Genomic DNA, 20,995 nt, shown 5'->3' on the forward strand with positions numbered 1-20,995 from the left:
GATGCCAAGTTGTATCTTGCCAGGACCAGTCACTGAGCCCACCGAAATGTTTTTTCATTCCCATTTTATGCCCTCTAACTATTTAAATGTTGCAATTTCCCCAGTTTTCAGTTGATGGAATATTTATAGCTCTGCCTACCAATCAGACAACAAACATGTGCTTCAGTCCATCAAGAGTTATCAGCACATATAAGCAGCCTTTTCCACACATTGCTGCTGGGGATGTACATCTGGATATGCAATCACCCTTGCGTTGCAAGACTCATGCAAACTATTTGGATTGTCTGGCTATATCTTTGGATGCAGATGAGAAGGCCTATTTGCATTCACCTGTCTGGTTGTCCATAACTTCAGCAGGCTTAGAACCATGAAGACTTGCTTCCAATTTTATGGAAAAAGACTGTTCCACCCAGTGATAACTAGCAATGGCTGCATTGCTAGTTGACCTGCAAATAAATGCTTCTGTTTGAGGCTTCTTGCATGGAAGGTAAACAGAAATTATGTTCAAGAGGAGGAAACCCACACTTCATTCTTTCTTGAAACTGATTTCAAACAAATGCCTTAATGCTGCTTGATGTAAATCGAATGCGAAGAGTTAAGCTATTTATTAGATGTCTTGTGTATCATTTCCTAAAAGAGTAAAATATTGTTGTTTAATAAATAATATGTAGTTAAGTATACCAACCTACACCATAAATTACTATAAATGCTATATTTACTTGTGAATCAGCACGTTTCAAGACAGTGCCTTTAGGAACTACCTAAAAAGGGGGAATATATTACCGTATATACCCGAGTATAAGCCGACCCGAATATAAACCGAGGCACCTAATTTTCCTACAAAAACCTGGGAAAGCTTATTGACTCGAGTATAAGCCGGTTCACCTTTGCCGCTGTGGAGGAGGAGGAGGAATGAGCAGCCCGAAAGCAACCCTTTGGGCTGCTCCTTCCTCTTCTTCCTTTGCCAAGTTTGCATTTATGCGAGCAATTCAGGAATGGAACAAGCTGCCTGGGGAGAGTAAAGAACCGCCGTTCTTGTACACTTCTTAAGGAATGGTTGACTGGGGAGAGCGGGTGGCGGCACGAGCGGAGAGAAAGGGCTTCTTTCTCGCCACCCCCACCGCCTGTCTCACTTGAGTATAAACCGAGGGCAGCTTTTCCAGCACAAAAAATGTGCTGAAAAACTAGGCTTATACTCAAGTATATATGGTATTTGACGATCTTTTATTGCACAGGTAATTTTGGACATATTACTGGAAATGCACAGATACTACAAAAAAATAAAATGCAACTTTGTGTCTCCTCCTCCTCTGCCCGGCAGGTCAGGGGAGTAGCTTGGAGTAAACAAACCAGCTGGCATGACTAATGATCCAGAAGTTTTGGTACTACAGTAGCTTAGCATCAAAGCGCTTGTTTTTCATGCGGAAGGTCCACACTCTAACAAACTGAGCTATCCAGGCTGAGCTGCTATCAATAGCCAAACTTCAGTTTCTGGCATCTCCAGGGAAGGCTGAATAAGATCCTGTTTAAAACTCTGGAGTAAAACTGCTGCCAGTAAGTGTAAAACTATGTTAGATGGGCCACTGGTCCTACTCTTAATAAGGCAGCTTCCTATGTAGTCTGACCCTTCTCTTCTCACATGGAGGTGCTTTGAAAATGAGACTGCTTGATGTGTTGAAGTTTCTTCAGAAGCCCGCACTGGACCAAAGACAACCATATTTCATTTTGAGCTGGGATAGGAATCACAAATGCTCTGTCAAGCATTGCTCATATGCTTCTCAATATGTGAGCACGTTTGTGGACAATGAGTGTTCTGCAAGCTGCAGCAAGTAGAGTAGAGCGGAGATGGGGAAACTTGGGGAGCCATGGCATCACACCCTGTGTTTTGTTTGACAAATTATGAGAGAAGGTAGAGATGCAGGACTGCTGTTTTCAGTTGCAACCATGTAGCTCCAGTAAAATGAAGCTGTAGACTTAAGTTGCATTAATTTTAATTAGTCCCTGAGTCTTCCAGGACAGTCTCTACTATCATCGGGGAAACCTAGTTTGGTGTTCTTCTTCTACTTCAGTGAATTCAGTTTTATGTTGATTTTTAAGGTCTTGACAGCACAATTCTATATATGTCGACTAGAAATAAGTCCAAATGAGTTCAATGGAAATTACTTCCAGGTAAGTGAGTGCAGCATTGCAGCCTGAATTATTTAAATCTCAGTCCCAAACATTTTCACAGGCAAATTTGTTTAAAGTTCCAGAGCACGTTTCCTGCTATGCTGTTGAAATGTTATGGGTTGTGACATTGTGCTGGCATATAGATTAGTACACCCTTTGCTTAACACTTATTTTGTTGTGTAGCCAGTCTTGAAATCAAGTGATTAGTAATTAACTAATATATTCATTCCTATTTCTGCTTCCGTATTTTTTTGTGCATATTTTTATGCCTATGACTAGATACATATAATTAAGGCTGGAAGAAATCCCAGATACCTAATCATCCAGGCACCTAGAAACTTAATATTGGTGCTTTAAGAGTTTGAAATATTTTTAAGCCTTGTTATTAGATAGTAATCCTGCCGGGTTGGATTGTTGTGAATTTATGTTCCTCGTAAAGTGCTTAGTTCATGGTAAGCACTCTTGATAATAAGTTATCGTGATGATGATTCCTAGAAATGAGATGAAATAATTTTGATATATGTCATGTTTATTTCCCCAAACTCTTTGAAGAGTCCAGGCTTGTCTTATTGACCTCAGTGAGCTCCACTTGAACTCTTGCAAGCTCACTTTGAATTACCTTGAACATTATACAAAATCTTCAGGAAAACATTTGGAAGCTCTCACATAATTTCTCCAAGTCTTCTAAGGGCATGGAAGAATGCCCTTGTAGTCCTCAAACATCTCTCCATCAGCCTTCCCAAACCACTCACTAACCTACTGCAATAGCAGCAGTGGTGGCGTGCCTGGGGAGAGGTGTCAGTTTCCTCCCTTTTCTGTTGCTCTAACATGGTGGGTAGCAGTGTGCTGGTGCCAAATCCCAGGGGAACATGGGAGATGTAGTTCTCCCATGGGCCTTTGCAGTTGCAGTGGAACAGCATAAAAGGAGGGAGGGAAAGGGGGAAATAGTCTCTGCTCCCCATGCACCATCGCCCTGCTCCTATCACTGCTTGAAAGGTGAATGCAGTAGATGGAAGGAGGAGTGCATTTGGGAGAGTGGAGGCCATGGGGGGGGGCTTCCAGGGATCATAAGGACTGACAGGGATGTGCGTGAATCTCTTATTCAGCTTGGATTTTAATCCTAGTCTAGGGTAATGTCTAGGATAGTAAAGTTTGCCTCTCCTTTGAGGTGTTTGTTTGTTTTAACAAGGCCTCAGATGTTTATTTTTGAGCCAGAGGTCAGAGAACTTTGCTGACATCCCGATATATTGAGTCCTAAAAGTTGGCTTATGGAAGAACAGAGTTCCTCTTTTGCAATCCTCTTGTGTCCTTTTGCATGCTCTTTTATCCCATGCTTTGAGACATACCTTCCTGCTGGAGCATTCCCATGAAGCTCAGCTTTGTTGACCTTGTCACTCCTGGCTTATATTGCAACTGTTACTTCTGGGCAGTCTTCAGAGAGCTTCCCCTCAGAGCTGTTGTTCCATTTTGCTTCCCTTTCATGCTCTGCTGTGTTCAGAACATCTGGGTGTGATGAGGTCCCTTTGAAACTTGGTTTCCACACAAAACATTTCCCCATTTTTATATAATAAAACTGATTTTAAATCGGTGTAACCCCTTGAGATAATACAGTTCGTGCCAATTCACAGTTTATGCCAATACTGAAATGCTTATAGAAATGCAGTTTTGGCGCACTCTTGAATTAAGTGTGGTGGATCTATAGTAGCTGGAATGATATAATTAAATCTGAACAATACTCTTGTTGAGAAGAAGCACTACATTACCTTCTTAATGATAGTTGGCAAACTGAAGATAAGTAATCAAGACTTTAAAGTGCTTCTCTACAGTGTATTAGAACCATTCAGTGGTTGCATGCACACATATAATAAGAACATAATTTAATCCAAATTCCAATATAATATCTAAAATATATAAGGGTTAGATAGGCCAAACTGGAGGAAGCATTAATGTTTAAGGTGGAATATGGAAGTGTTCCCCTACTACCTGTGTGACTCTTAAATGGCAAGAGGGGAAAATGTTTTCAAAAATTATTCTTTTGGAAACAGCCCTACTAGAAAAACTAATCAGTAACCTGAAACCGACACGGGGACAAACAGAAGAAGACACCTTCACCCTGGTATGGTTCCCCTTCATCACACACACAGCCCAACAAAACAATGCATACAAATCAATATGGCTAACTTGATCCAAAACACCCACCAACCCCACTCACACAGGAAACCAAAGATCACCACAGCCAACCACAAATGAACAATCACACCCTATGCCAACCCCGACCTCTCTCACCACCAAAGAAACACAAGCAAACAACAGAGAACCTACACAATCAACGCTGACACCAAACCCTACATATATTAAGGAAAATAGAAACATTGTCACCTCACCTCACCCATTCCACCCACCTCCTTTCCCCCTTCTCTCCCTAATGTCTCAACAACAAAAACTGATTTGTAAAAATGTTACATGGAAAAAATACGAGAGAGACATTGCACGCACTTTTGTAAATCAAGAAAATCTTCAATAATAATAATAATAATAGATATTATTTTAAGGTGCAATTCAGTACACATTTGGGGTGTAATCCCCCCTTGAATTTAGTAGAGTAAACATACATAAATTGTAACTTTGAATTTCTTGCAAGTGATGGGCAAATTTTTTATTTTGAATTCATTAATTTATGTTGCATTTTTTTGTTCAGATTTGAATGTTAATGTGCTTTTGATAATAAAGCATATTACTTTCATCATACCAATGGTTTCATATACTATCATGTCCTTCCCTTTGCTTATATTTTTCAGAGCTAAAAAACACATAATGTTTCCTCACATAAAAGTTATGCCAGCCTCAATATCATTTTAGTTGTGGTGTGCAGGGACATGTTTCTTTCACACATTTTTTATGGACATGCACATGATGCCACCTCCCAATCACTGACATCTTCTATTGCCCCCCTGGTTCTTCCGTCTTTACTCAGACCCCAGAAAGCCTGACTTTTTCTAGAAGAACAGAACAATAGTGTCGTCCACAAGTGTAGATGTCTTTGGCGCTCCTCTTCTTGTCTTTTAAAAAGGGCATGGTTTTTATTTGGAAAGTAGAATGTAGGAAAGTACTGTACTTGTTAAATTCTGTACTTGTTACAATTGCTTTTTGAACTGGTTTAGAAGCACAAGTATGTACAGATACTTCTCATTAAAATGCTCCATTATTCAGGACCAGCCCTTCTCTTAGGCAAACTGAAATTCTTGTCCAGGGCAAGTGATTTATTACCCTTTATCAGGTTTTGTGTTTTTTAAATGAAAGAGATATTGTTCTATAGCAACATAATCCAGTAGTGATATAACTATACTACAGTAATATTGTAGCATTATGCAATTATAGTGCTATGCCTCTCTCATAGACATAAAAATATTTTAGTGATAATTAAGGATCAATTAAAATAGAAAAAAATGTGTCTTAAAATGGCACCTGCTGCAAGTGTTATAATGAATATGTTCTGAGCTGTGATAGATTCACTTTGAAAGTGGCTAGAGAAAAGCTTTCCTCCCTCTGTCAAAATACTAGAAACAGGCGATCCAATTAGGCTGAATTAATCAGAAAGTCACAAAATTAAACAATAGCCATCAACTTGGAGAGTTTAAAAGGAGTTTAGACAAATTCATGGTGGATAAGGCTGTTGGTGGGTGGTCATGATGCCTACTGTATATACTATCCCTAGTATCAGAGGCAATATGTCTCTGAATATCAGTGGCTGGGGATCACAGTCAGAAGAGGGCTATTGCCTTCATGTACTGCTGGTGGGTCACCATGGGAACAGAATGCTGGAACAGATAGGTCTTACATTCTTACGACATGCAGGGGAATAACATGACCCAGGGCTTCCATTTTAAGTGACAGCTCTGTGTCTAAGGATGTAGTTATAACATCAGACCGGTTTGGTCAACTAAACAAATATATATTGAATAGATTTGGAATGAATAAAGTATTGTGTTGACTTCAGATATGTATTGGTTTAATTACCAGTAATAGTGACGGCTAACTACCTCCAGACAGGAAACATTTCTTCATACTGCCTTATGCTTACATGAAGAGGAGCAAAAGCAATGAAAGTGTTTTCCATTATGAGAAACCATTTTACAACATAATAAAACAGAGGGTTATAATATGTTCTAACATCTTTTGCACAAGCACACACATACACCACACAAACAATTTTGAAAGATAACTTGTCATTTTCATCAACAGTTCCTAATTCTATCTATCTATCTGACTGGGTTGCCCCAGCCACTTTGGGCTCTTCCCAGGGCCGTCTCATCCATTTGGGCTGGTGGCGCGGCGCACCAGGGCGCTGGGCCCCCAGGGGCGCCCCCGCGAGCCCGCCGGCATACCGGGCGCCACCTCCCCAACCCGACCCCATGGGCGGGTGGGCGGGCGGGCGCTTGCGCACCAGCGGCACAGCCCCATCTTCAAGCGCAGCGAGTGAGGGGGGTAGCGCGGCCCCGCTGGCGGCCTCCCCCCCGCCCCCACGGGCGGCCTGGTGCTTGCGGAGCCAGCGCTCTCCCCCGGATGCACTGGACGCATGGGGGCACCGGAAGGATCGAGCCCACCGGCATACTGACCGCCCCCCTCCCCAACCCACCCCCACCCCGCGGGCAAGCTGTCGGACGGGCGCTCGCGCGCCGGCGGCACAGCCACTGCCACCCATGCCAGTTCCCGGTGGGCTGCGAGCCGGCCGCCCCCGCCTCCCGTCCCGGGAGCACTGGAAGGGCGCACAGAGCCCCGTGCCGCTCCAGCGCCATGCCCATCACCCCCTGCTCGCCCACCCCCCCTCCCGAGGGGCGGCAAGTGCGAGAAGGAGGCAGCGGAGAGGCGGTATGCCGGGGGTGCCGGAGGGATCACTGTGCCACGGCGGCCGATCTCCTTAAGAGGGCCCTGGCTCTTCCCAATAAATAGTAGTAAAAACACAACATCACACACTAAAAACTTCCCTGAATAGGTCTGCCTTCAGATGTCTTTTAAAAATCACATAGCTGTATGTCTGTTTGACATCTGCTGGGAGGGAGTTCCATAGGGCAGGTGCCACTACCAAAAAGGCCCTCTGCCTCTACCCCACCACTGAGCCTTCCTGGTTGGCGGCAGTGACACCGCTATTGTGAGGATGGCAGTGTGCTGCTGCTCTGCCCTCCTGCCAGAAGACTTTGTGAACGATCCTTCAGATTATCAGGGAAGACATGGGGCTGCCTTTCTTATGTTTCTTACAATGTGTAGTTCTGCTGTGAGAGTCACAAGGAATTGTATGGTCGGAACAGCATGCATGCATTAAAGCAATCTACTTGAACAGTATGAAACAGTGTCACTGATGTATTCTAAAGATTTATAGTGTTTATTAAACATTCATGAAGACTTTGGCCTTGTCAATGCCAAATCTATGCTAGGAGCAAATAATATATTTGTGCCTTTGAACACAAACCACTGCATATCTGTGGGTTGGATAAGGTGATATTCCTACTCTGATTATAGCTTCCCTACAGAAAAACAATTTATACTGCAGGAACATGCAACATGGACAGTAGCTTGTTTTACTATAAGTATGCCTGGCAGGAATCCACAGGCAGTGGCAACTTCCTGTACAAATGGTGAACAAAGGTGGTGTGTGTGTGTGTCATTGTGGTGTTTTTACAAGGTTTTACTTTGATTTCTCTGTAGGCATCTTAAAATATGCTGAGTAGCCATGTAGTTTTGCTCCTTTCCTTACTTGTCCTCTAGCCATGGATAAGAGAGAGCACCCAGGCATAAGTCATTGGATACATCACATTTGGGATTTGCTCGATATTTACTTGACTCAGAGAAGATCAAGCCTGGTTCAAACGTTACAGTTGCAATGGTGGCTGATGTTCCTGTAGTTGGTTCACGTATTGTTTGGGCAACATATGAGTTGTCCAGATAACAAACATTTTCCGCTCCTATCCTGCTTCCTCTTGATCAAAACCACTAATGCTTACATGGGAATCGCCCACATTATCTTGTCAAACCATACTCAGATGCCACCAGTGCAATGGGGAGCTGACTAGAGGGAAACGACAGATGACTCAGGTGTAACTTGAACTGTATCAAAATTCAAAGTATATTTAAATGGAAGAATGATTGAGCCTGAGGATGTGGCCATCACACACTTATGATGTGATTATGGAAAGTATGTTCAAAACCAGTTGCAACAAAATATTGTTTGGCACACACATATTACTGCATCATTTATTTCTGTTTTTGATGTAGTTCTGGTTACACAGGAATTCAAAAAAGTATTTGTGACAAAGCCAACACATTTGATCTACAGGACTGAGTACTGAATGAATAGTGCAGAGTTTTCTGTCAGGGTATGATAGGAAGTTTATAAATATTACTCAGACATGAGAGAATATGAAATTGCAATATAATATCCTGGTGAACCACAGAAGGTTAAATTCCCAAAAGACCAGGACTATGTTTGATCCTGCCCTAGAAACTGGGAAGAGGATGAGTGAATTTAGATATTCTGGTTTGGAATATTCCTTAATAAGGGAAGCCGGAATGAATGACAATGTATATACATGCTTGTGTGCTAAAGAAGAGATGTTCTTGCAGTCGGCTGACCTATTTTTAAGTTCGAATAGAGAACAAGCAGCAGCTTCTGAAGTCTATTTTAAATGCCTTTCCATTTTTGGCAAAATAGAAAAACTGCTTTTTATAATGCCATGTAGCAGTTGAATTATCTACCTATCCTCTATCATAGAAACAGCATAAGCGGATGGGATTTGTTTCTTCTAGCTGGCTATGAGTTCCTTTGCTGCATGAAGACTTGAGAGTGGTATTTCAAATGACCATACAGCCTTCTCCAGTAGTGGGAACATATCCATTTGGAACTGAGTATGCCTGATTTCTGTTGGTTCTATTTTTTGTTTATTTTTATTTGTATAAAAATGTATGCCTCACCCTCCAAGTCCATATGCACTGCTCACTTGACATATAGCCCCACCCCTTTCAGATTATAGCCTTTGGGGGAAAGAAAGGACAAGTTTTTAGCTGTTCTGACTTTAAATACAATTGAATCTTGTATTTACAACTTGTTAGATTGCATCTTGAAGAAATATCCATGTCTTGTGGTTTTAAGAAATTGGTGGAGGAATAGATGGCAATCATTTTCTCTAAACATCTGTTTACACTTATTTTCTTGCCTTTAACTTTGAATCTTGGAGATTCTCAAATGCACTTCAAAGTATATCCTGAGGAAATAGCCAAGGCAGTTTTGCCTATTATCTTACCTCGATTCTCTGCAACCTGATTGACATCTGCATTTAATGTGTTTCAGCACACCAAGAAGACCAGATCAATCGGACCCCTCCTTTGGACAGAGAGCAGCTTCCCCATCTCCAAAACCGGCTGCTCAGACCAGCGAAAGCACAAGAGAGATGAGGAGCCACGGGCAGACCCCCCAACAGGCTGATGGGCCGAGGAGGACACTCCAAGTGGACAGCAGGAGCCAGAGAACAGGGCGTTCACCGTCTGTGTCACCGGATCGAGGCAGCACCCCTACCTCACCTTATTCTGTCCCACAAATCGCACCCCTTCCTAGCAGCACACTCTGTCCTATATGCAAGACAACAGAACTCACCTCCTCTCCCAACCAGCCAAACTTCAACACCTGTACACAGTGTCACAACAAGGTCTGCAACCAATGTGGATTCAACCCCAACCCTCACCTGACTGAGGTAATACATAAACTGAACATTTTGATCAATTTATGGGGCATCATTACTGGATTTCTGTTAATATGTCATAACTCAGGTGAGAAACTCCTTGCACTGTGTGATATGAAAAGGGAGTTTGGAATTCAACCTTTGGGGATAATTATTGAGATCTGAAACACTTGAGTGATACGTGTATGTGATGAAGGTGAGGTGAGAATGGTTTAGAGGACTGGGGAACTATAGTGCTTGTAGTAATGTCGTGTCACCAAATAGAGAATAGGTGCACATGCAATTTTGTTGAGAGCTTGGTTGTGTACACCTGGCTAAACTGCAACCAACTTTTCTAAAAGAATTCTGTCAACCAACACATTTTAGCTCTTTCATCTGATACTATTATTGAATATATTTTTAAGTTTTCTTTTGGTGAATCTTTTTCTACCTTTTGCAATAAGATTAAAGGAAAGAGTGAAAGTATGGAAGGGAAGGGAGAAAAAGTGATAACAGTTTTGCTTCAGTCAACAGGCTTCATTACTAGTTGAAGTTAAAGATAGCTAAAGATTGCTAACACTTGCATGAAGCCTGATATACTCACATTTTTTGTGAATGGGGCTCAGATAGCTTTGAGGCTTGATGGTTGTGAAATTCAGAACCACCGCAAGAGGATCTTTCCATTGGCTGTTGAGTAGAATGGGGAATAAAACTAAGCATCTGAAGAGCTCAGGTGTTATGGTTATCCAGATTTAGTCCTCTGATGTGACATTTTTAGAGAGTGGTTTCAAATGATGTTTTATTGTGAAATAAATCTGGAGTTGTTACTTATTCATGGTGAGGGATCCATAGATCCTTTCTGAGGTTATCTCTTCTGTTGCAGTGATATCACATTTTCTTAGCATTCATTCTGCAATATTTGGTACTGGGGAAAATCGGTTACAATCTCTTGTGTTGACAAACCTCCCCTGAAATACCTTTGATTTTCTCTTTGTTGGGTATGTGGCAGTCAAAAGACTTGTCTTCAGCTTGCAAACAGGCTAACCAACTGCAGCAGCTCCCAAACAGTTATTGGGCACATTCCCTGGACACCAGTCCTTTGATTTGTATGAAAAATACATCAGGGTTGCATAACCAGACTTTGGGCCAAGCTAGACAGTATGTGAACGGCATGATTATAATTCATGTTCCTTAATTCTAACCCCTTAAATTTGATAAGATTAAGTTAGGGTGCTCTTAAACTGGGGTACTTCTTACTCTTCTATACTTTAAAACCAATTAAACATTTCTCTTTGTTCAGGTCTCTAGCGCCTAAACGTGTGGGATAGGATATAGGGTTGGTGAGAGTGCCCTTTAATTTTCTAGCCTGGGGAGGTTCTCCTCTGACCCTTATCATCATAATTATTTATTAAATCAATGTGGTGCTATTGTTGTTAAATGGTTTTGCTTGCTGATCGATATATGGTATTTTATTGTACTCTGTTGCATGTACTACGTTAATATGCTGCTCACTGCTTGGCGGGCCTTTGCATTGAAAAGCAGCGTATAAATAAACTGCATCATCATTTTTATATTATTATTTTGCTAAATAGTGTGATAGGAGAGAGGCCACAAGTATTAAAACTATGGCATGCAGGAAGTGTGCGGGTAGTTAACCCCTTTGCTGCACTTCCAACAAATCTAGCGTCTCCTGTGCCAAATAGCAGGTTTTTGAGGGCGGTGGGCTTTGACATGGGGACATTGTCTTGATTGCCTCTGTGGCTGCTATTTAATTAAAACATACCTAAACATATGAAGAGCAGTCACACAAACATAGGTGTATTTCCTTGATATATTATTGTATTGTGTGAAGCCCACAGAGCAAATCACTGCATTGCTTTGAATCCTTCAATAAGTGCAAGGGATAATAGAGTGGGCAGAGAATGTGAGGTAAGTTGATCGAGGCAGGGTAGAGTACGCCATTTTGTTAAACTAGTTCAGTATGGTTTGCCCCCGCGCCCCACTGGTCTGGACATGAATACGATAGCCCAGCTAACAAGATTCTCTAGTTATACAAGTTCCTTATATAATGTTAACTCACTTGAGCATCTCTCAAGCAGGGAGATAACATAATACATTATCCTTCATCTCACAGCCTTTCATTTGTGATTTAAACTGGATGAATTATTTGTTGCAATGTTTTGCTATCTGCCCTTTTTCATTTCAAAATTATTTACATATAATTAAAGATGCATTACCCTAACCACTGTTACTGCTCAACCTCCATTTATTTCAATGGAGTTTGAAATTAATGGAGTTTGTACAGCAGCTGCGCTTGAATTATGTCCCGATTCTGTTAATGCATATTTGCCTGAGTACTTTATGTGAAATATATTTTGCAATGAATGTTCATTATGCTTTTCCATTTAGATAAATGAAACTGACTTTTCTGAATAGTATTAAACAGTATGGAAAGGTTGGGAATACACAAAAGGACCTATAAATGCAAATGACATACAGTACTTTTCCGTCTATAAGACGCCCCAATGTATAAGACGCCCCCTATTTTTGGAGACTCAAATTTAAGAGAATGGAGGGAGATGGCACAGATTTGTTGAGCTCTTTTTGTGGAGGATAGCCCTGAGTTGTTGAGCTTTTTTGTGGAGGGTTCCCCAGAGTTGTTGAACTTTTTAAGGGGGGATGTTGCTCACCTGCACGTCTTGCAGAATCTGCCTCCCGTCTGTCCCCTCGCCAGCAGAAGCTGCCAATTGCCCGCCCAATTGCTGCAGTGTCAGCAAATCAACACCACCCATTGACACAGCAACCAATAACACGCACAATAGCTGCTAACAGCCACGGCAGCAACCAATCAAACGTTCACCCTATGCACTACCCATGTACAGTGGTACCTCGACTTACGAATTACTTGACATACGAATTTTTCGACTTATGAATGGACATCCGTTGGCGGTTTTAGATGGGGTTTACTTGACTTACGAATTTTAGATGCGGTTTACTCGACTTACAAATTTTTCCAAATTTTTCGTTTCCAATGCATTCCTCTGGGGAAATCGCTTTTTCGACTTATAAATTTTTCGACCTACAAATGTGCATTCGGAACGGATTAAATTCGTAAGTCGAGCTACCACTGTATAAGACGCTCCCCATTTTTTGCATTATTTTTAAAGAAAAAAACCCAGTTTTATACACGGAAAAGTACGGTATTTGTCAGCATATTTCATAATTTGCCCATTTTACTTTTTGTTCTAGCAAGTCACAAAACAAATCAGCTTGGAAAACTTCTGCTTCCTTTCTTTGTTATTTAGGAGGATTTATATCAGGGGTGAAAAATCTCTGGCCCTCCTGATTCTGACCATTGGGCTTTCTCATTGGGGTTGATGAGTGTTGCTGCAGCAACCTCTGGAGAATCACAGGTTCCCCCATTTAAATGAAAATTAGCAAAAAGGAAACCCAGCAAATGCAGGCTGGTGAACTATATGAGTGACTATTTTAGATAAAGAAGTAATCCTCATTGTGGGATATGGTGCTTGTGAATTTGAAAGAGACCAATTTGAAGGGCTTGATTATTGTTTATCATGTGAAGTGTTGATGCCACAGAGGATGTTTTGAGCAGCCACACTGAGCAGGCCTCTGATTCCATATTTTGACTGTACAAGCAAATAAGTATGTTAGCTGCCTTTATCATCTTCAGTCTTCTGGTGAAAATAATTCTAAATAAAGTACGAGCCTTTCCTGTGAGTTAGTTTATACATTTGCAGAATGAGTTTGCAGAAGTGACAAGGAGTAATTGTAAAATTTACCATTGATTAGGCCACACTGGATTAACACGTCCAATTTAAGAAGCATGCTAACAAGCCAAAGAAAATGGCAGTGTGGAAAAGATTTAGAAACATCAAGGGATCAAGACTATTTAGGCTGTGAGAAAAGGCAGTTAAATGACTACTTGATAACAATCCATTTTCAAATCCTTAAAATATGACCATAAAGATGATAAAGAACAGTTGTTATCCACTGCTACAATCCACAGGGTTAGATGCATAGTTTTTTGCGGCAACTTTGCTTCAGTTAGGTGATTAATTGAAAGAACAAGTTTCCTATATACTTTTGGAACCATCTAAGGGCCAAACTAGAACCATCTCATGGCCAAACAGGCAACGGTGCCCGTAAAATGCAGGGTTTTAAAACATAAGTTGCCAACGTAGAGCCCCCAATCGAGATCAGTATCCAAACATGGGGCATAAGGTTTTAAAAATTATTTCTCCCCTGCCACGGGAGAAATAATTCAAATGGGTGGTTTTCAAGGGTGGGTGGGAGGGTGAAGCTCTGTCTAAAGCAAATAGGAGTCTCTTTGAAGAGGAGATGAGGTTTGAGAAATCATACTCTACTTTTTCAGCTGATGATAGGACTAGAAAATTATTGGGATCCTTCCCAAACTTGATTGAATATCTCAGATTCTGTATTCCAGTCTGTGTTAAACACAGTTTAGCAAACTTCTTTAAATCCATGGAAGTATTATGAATTGATTTAAACTGTTCCACAAGTGCATGCTTTAAGTGCTGTTTACCAGGTTCTCCAATGCCTGATAATTAATCATGATGCTTGAGCATGGATTTGCTTAGGAGTGTTAGCAAGGTTATGAACATCCTTTGACATTACTTTGCTACTTGGAATGTTGATAATTTAGGGAACTACAAATTAAGTGCAATCTTCAAGGTATTTACACCCACTTGGCATTTAATTTTTCTTTGCATGAGAGGAACCATATTTTCTTCCATTGCTCTGTGCTTAGATAGTTGATTGATCAAGCTATTGCTCATTCTGAACCCAGGTAGAATCTGTTTTCCCAACTATAGTAGCATCATTTTTGAATAATGTCAGGTTTAATCATTTTAGTTTTGAAAAGAATGCTGCTGACTCTTATATCTGTTCTGTTGAGGCTAGGACCTGAACCAATGTGTTCAAGTTACAGGAAAGGAGATTCTGACTAAATATCAGGAAGAATTTTCTGACAGTAAGAGCTGATTGACAGTGGAACAGACTTCCCTGAGTGGTGTTGGACTGTCCTTCCTTGGAGTTTTTTATGCAGAGGTTGGATGGCCACTTGTCATGGAGGATTTGGTTGAGATTCCTGCATTGCAGGGGGTTGGACTAGATGACTCAGGAGGAGAGCGATCCCTCAGAGGCTTAGGATAGAAGCTGCTAAAGACGGCCCTGCTCCCAGTCGTTGTCCTCCTCCTGGCGAAAGGCAGCGTGCAGCCTTCCTGGGCTGCCTTCTCAGGCGCCCTGATGCTGGAGAGCATGTCTGCCAGCACGTTTTCCTGTTTGATCGCCACCGCCACCACACCGGAGATCAGGGCGGTGGGGGGGGGGGCAGAGGACATTTTCTACTGCCCCTCCCTTGTTTTGGAGTTGCCGGAGGGGTTGCCAGAGGGATCTTTGCACCATGGCGCCGGATATGCTTAAGACGTCCCTGGGGGCTTGTGTGAATGGAAGAGCAACTTAGATCCAAACTACTGTATTGTCCTCTTGATTTGACCTTTGGCCAGTGATTATTTTTTGTTTATATTCAGAATTAAACTACTCCAACATGATGCAGCAAAGGAGAATGTTATATATGTGGGCAGAATTTTATCCCCTTAAAAAGCATGGTTTATGGCAGTGATGGTCAGACTTGGCCCTCCAGCTGTTTTGGGACTACAACTCCCATCATCCCTAGCTAACAGGACCAGTGGTCAAGGATGATGGGAACTGTAGTCCCAAAACAGCTGAAGGGCCAAGTTTGGCCATCACTGGTTTATTGCCTAAGCTTACCTTGATAATGCCCTACCCTGCTTCAAATTGATTATACCCTCTTTACATCATTTATCAAACATTTTGTTAAACGTTTTTTTCTTGGCTGCTGTCCATGGGTAATGAGGAGGCTACCATGAGCCTGGGTGTGGACAACACATTAAGCCAAACCTTGGCTTAGTTCAGCATGGCAGTAAAAAAAGGTCAGGATGAGCAAAGTTGAAATGAGTTCCTCTGCAGGAGCTCACATTCACACCATCTTGGTAAGACATAGTTTGCCTCACCGGTGCTGTAATTATAAACTATAAACTAGTCTGTAAATGTTTGTTAATGGTTTTGTAAGTTATACTAAACCCTTTTCCCTTGCTGCGTTGAATTCCAGAGGGCAATATTCGCTAATTGAAATTTCATCTTTTTGCATTTTCATCTTCTTACACTTTTATTCAAGAAATAAATAAGCATCTGGCTTTCTTTTTATATCTGCTGCTGTATCTAACTTCTAAATATACCTGTTCTTTCAAGTCTCCTCTAATTCGGTATTTATTTTCTGTCCCCTCATTTTCATCATCTCTTTTATTGAGAAGGAACTGCAGGCTAACAAGCCTTTTACATAATGGCATATTTCTCAACTTCATTTCTCAGACTGCAATGCCATGCACCCAGATACTCGGCAGTAAGTTTCAGCAGAGCAGGACTGATTTCTAAATAGAGAAGTATAGGATTCTGCTGTCATTCTATTAAAGAGAAATAACAAGTTATCCCCACTAACACAGTGTACAATTGTTCCGAACCTTTGATAGCATCTAAGGTTGCTTTATGCGCAAACAGTTCCAATTGCTCCTTCCTCTCCTGCTCTGGTTCCCTCATCTCATTTACAGAGTGGGGAAGAATAATGAAAAGAGTGTTTTAACTAAACAAAAAGATGAAGCAAGTGCTAATAAAAATGTGTTGGATGCATTATTCACAACGAATAAGGCAATTAGTTCTACCGACAGTCCTCTTTAGATTGTGTCATCCGCATGTTCTGCCTCCGATATAAGGAGTGAGCAAGACTAAGCAGGAGTTCCGCAATGCTTAAGAGGTATGATAAACAGTATGGGCGTTTCAGATTGAAACATTACGCTTTCTTCAAAGGATGTAGGCGTGTGGCTTTCTGTGTGGGAGAGGGAACATGGGGGGTGAAAAGTAATTAAAGCAGCAGGTAGCAAAGGCAACAACTTTGGATGTATTAAAAACAGCATGCTTTCGTCTTTGCAATTGCTGCTTTGCCAAGGGCAGTATGAAGAGCCTTGAACAAGGATAGCCAGATGTGCCAAGATTGCAAATGCATGGTTTTAGGCAGCTGTTGAAGCATGCATTCGTGATATCTGTCATTAAAATTATCTCAGTTGTTTCTAATTAAAAGCAGCAAAAGTTATTCATATTTGTATCAGCAGAACCCCTAATGTCAACCATTGACACAAGTGACTTGAAAACTGAAACCTAGGTGGCTTTAACTGACAAGCTGCAATATGCTCAGCTGTTTTAAGTCTGACTCCATAACGATGGATTCACAGGTGAGCCAGTGATATATATATATATATCTGCTCACCATTTAGACACTCTAGTCATTGCACCTTTGCAAACTAAGTACCGTACATTGGTGTAGAATGGTGTGAATCAGAGTTTCTGCAAGGCACACCCATATACATACCTGGATCTGCAAATAGCTGCTTTCACTTTAAATCCACCGTCCAGTATTTCTAGTGTTCTGAGGTGGAAAAAAGAGCTCCAGATGCATAGCGCAATATAACTTAGAATACTAAGAAATGAAATTTGATTTCTACAAAAGCAAAGAAAGCTTACTACATTTTGGGCATATCATTTGCAATACATATTCTCAAATCCTGGATAGAGTTCCTTGTTTCCCCCCACCTCACCCCCCAACATACTGTAGCTCTTCAGGGATTTGTTTGTTTTGCTTTTGCAAATCTTGACAGTTTGTAACTTGAAAGGTTTCAGTTATAACACTGGGAAGGAAAGAAAATACTCTAAAGGGCACATTACATGAAAATGTACATAACAAAACTCCAGCATTCTGGAGCCCCATAGTGGGGAAATTAACTGCAGTGGCAGCAGAATAATGTATGATGGGGAACCAGTTAGGCAATGCATCTGTTCCCCCACTCCACATTATGTGGAGATACATGACCTACCTCTTGTGTGCCATCCCTGACCCATCTTGGCTGAAAATATTTGAGGGGCGAAGCCTGGTAGGGTGTCTAATGGCTCATTAAGACAGATTGGTTCCAGCAGCCTGAAAGGAGGAAGTAGTCTGGTCGTTGTAAATAATTTTTTCTTGGTATATTAGAAAAAAACCTTTTCCCAGAATCGCTTTTTAATACGAGAAGAAGCTGCTGAAGTATTGTTACATGCACTTGTATGTATCTGTAGCTTGTTCCCCAGAAACCTCACTGAAAATCATTATTCAGTCTCGGTTAAGCTATAACTCTCAGCATATTTTCAATAAGAAGGAATGAGATATTAATACATTCTACAGGTAGAGGCAATTGCTCCATGTCCAGGGCACTAGACTCATTTAAAAGCATCTCTGGCATTGTATTAAGAGAACTAGAGAACTATTTATTTTCCTTGCTGTTTTTCTTCAAGCTTTCAAAAAAAAATATAGGCAGAGATTAAGCATGTTGAGCTAGCAGAAGTAGTTGTGTTAATGAGCAAAGCTATAAGAGAACAGAAAATCGGGAATTATATTAGGCATCTTAGACTAAAACAGATGACATTTCCAGTTGTATTCACTAGTCATGTCTGAGACATTTGCCTTTATTTCAAAGGAGCTGCTGTGTTAAGTGGACTATAAAAACAAGAAATTTTTAGCTTTGATTTTGAAATGTCACTTTTATAGGTCCTGTGACTATTTGGAATCAAAAATAGCCTAAAGGGTGTAGGTTTGTACTACAAATTTCCATATGAAACCAGTGTATTCATCTTATTTATTTATATATGTTACATATTTCACAAGATTTATATACCACTTGATTGTGTTGCATTTAAGTTTATTACAAAAATGAAATAAAATTATCAGTTAAAATAGCCATTTAAAACATTCAAAAATAGTTAAAATCCACAATAAGCTTAAAAGCCAGATTAAAACACATGCTAACGTTCTAAATGTCTGGATGTCAACAGGCAGGGAGTTCCAAAGTGTGGATGCTGCTACTCTCAAGATCAATTTCAGTTTCTTACTAGCACAGAATGAGTATTATGTGGCATCTGTAACAGTCCCAGTTACACAGATCAAAGCAGTCAAGTGGCCACATATGAGGTGATCTTGCAAGCTGAATCAACTCTTCCACTGCTGTTGTTAGTCTTTGTTTAGATCAGGGATCCCCAAACTAAGGCCCGGGAGCCGGATGCGGCCCAATCGCCTTCTAAATGCGGCCCGCGGACGGTCCATGTTTTTACATGAGTAGAATGTGTCCTTTTATTTAAAATGCATCTCTGGGTTATTTGTGGGGCATAGGAATTCGTTCATATTTTTTTTCAAAATATAGTCCGGCCCCCCACAAGGTCTGAGGGACAGTGGACTGGCCCCCTGCTGAAAAAGTTTGCTGACCCCTGGTTTAGATGGGCATAGAAGGCTTAAATAAAACAATATCTGTAATGTAAAAACTCATACAAGTGCAGTGCTAAGGCATGAAGATGGCACGGTTCGCATTCCTACTTTCATTAACCAGCATGATAATTCTTGTGCAGCAACAAGAGATGGATAAGACTGTAGTGACAGATGAAACAAAGTAACTATGGCATTTGAAGTGCTTTGTAGAGTCATCCCTATAGATGTGCATGGCCCTTGCACTGTTCATTGGTCTTTTTCTCCCTACTGCATCCCCCAAGAGTTCTAAATCTCCTATAGTTGCCATCCCTTCTGAATATACAAATACATGGAGTGGCTGTATACTGTGAACGATTGTCTATCTCCACATGAGCCTGTCTGTACTTAGCCATTTGGGCTCTGTTGGGTCACTACTGGATGGTGGGTGTCTTCAGTGGTGGAGCCCTGGCTTTGGAACACACTCCCAGAAGATCACCTGGCACCCACTCTGATGTCTTTCTGTCACCAGGCAGAGACCTTTTATTTACCTGGAGATCTCTTTTGCTTGGATTATATTTTATGTTGCTTTTATAGATTTGCTATTTTTAACGTATTTTATGTATTATTTACTTCATATTGTTTTTAATATTTTATGTTAAGATGCGCTGATACTTGAAGAGAGCGGAATAAATCTTTAATAATAAATGACAAATAAATAAATACTGAGTGCAGATCTCTCTGCCCCATCATAAAAAGAGCACCTTGTTTCTGACTAAAGGCTAATGTGTTTGGTTGAGGCTGTTTCGGGAGGGGGGGAGACAGTGTGAATAAAGTTGATTGGGAGCAGATTTCTCCCTCTGTCAAAAGACTAAAACTTGGGGTCATCTAATAAAATTGATTGTTTAAGTCCTTGCACTCTGTGCTTCCAGGAAAAAAAACTTTTATCCTTTATAGGCATCTCAGTTAGAAATGCTGCAATGAGGAGACATAATCTCCTAGTGCCTTGCTGCTGCTATGGGGAATTTATAATAGTGCATCTTTTTTCTTCCAATTTCTGGTGTATTTTCAAAGGATGTCTCTTTCTGGTTTTAGAGTCATGGAATGGGTATTTTAAGTAAGTCCAAGCTGAAGTTTCCCTCCTTGTATAAAAAAAATGAAAGAAATTAAGATTGAACCCCTTCACCTCCCAAGACCAGGATGAGTAACTGCTATTTTGATGAGTACCAGTAATTTACCATTGGCTTTCTGCCACAGCAATGCAAATGTGCAGAGAGAAGCACAGTGGATAGTAGAAAGAAATGTTATCCTACCCTATTTGTTGGCAATTCCTTCATTTCTAATGGATATGATGAATGGTTCTCTCTCTCTCTCTCTCTCTCTCTCTCTCTCTCTCTCTCTCTCTCTCTCTCATACAAGCCAGAAACAGTAAACATACCAGCTTTAATGTTGAGCAAAGACAAGATTATTCAGGAACATCTAATGTTCTTATCAGAGTGGCGCAGACACTGCTTGCATCAGTCACGGTTCTGGCCTCTGCATCATAGTCGGCTACAGAGCTCTTCCAATTTAATAGTCACTACCAGGCAGCTAGTAAAAACACTGTCCTGATAAAGCAGAAGTTCTTGTCGCTGTACATAATTCAACCTTGCAGAAAGAATCAGGATTTATAAAATATATTACCTGAGGGAAGCCTTTTTAAAAAGGGTGAGAATGAGGATAGACACAGGTAGCAGAC

General features: G+C 41.0%; 1 protein-coding gene across 1 annotated transcript in view; it reads left to right on the forward strand.

Moving 5' to 3' along the window:
- BSN (bassoon presynaptic cytomatrix protein) overlaps window positions 1-20,995 on the forward strand; it is a 193,109-nt gene that overhangs the window by 16,969 nt on the left and 155,145 nt on the right. The window contains exons 2-3 of the mRNA XM_033141862.1: window positions 7,718-7,802; window positions 9,512-9,911. Of these exons, the coding sequence (XP_032997753.1) occupies window positions 7,718-7,802; window positions 9,512-9,911 (485 nt within the window). The remainder of the gene's footprint in view (window positions 1-7,717; window positions 7,803-9,511; window positions 9,912-20,995) is intronic.

This window comes from Lacerta agilis, chromosome 2 (assembly GCF_009819535.1).
Source record: "Lacerta agilis isolate rLacAgi1 chromosome 2, rLacAgi1.pri, whole genome shotgun sequence".
NCBI classification, from domain to species: Eukaryota; Metazoa; Chordata; class Lepidosauria; order Squamata; family Lacertidae; genus Lacerta; species Lacerta agilis.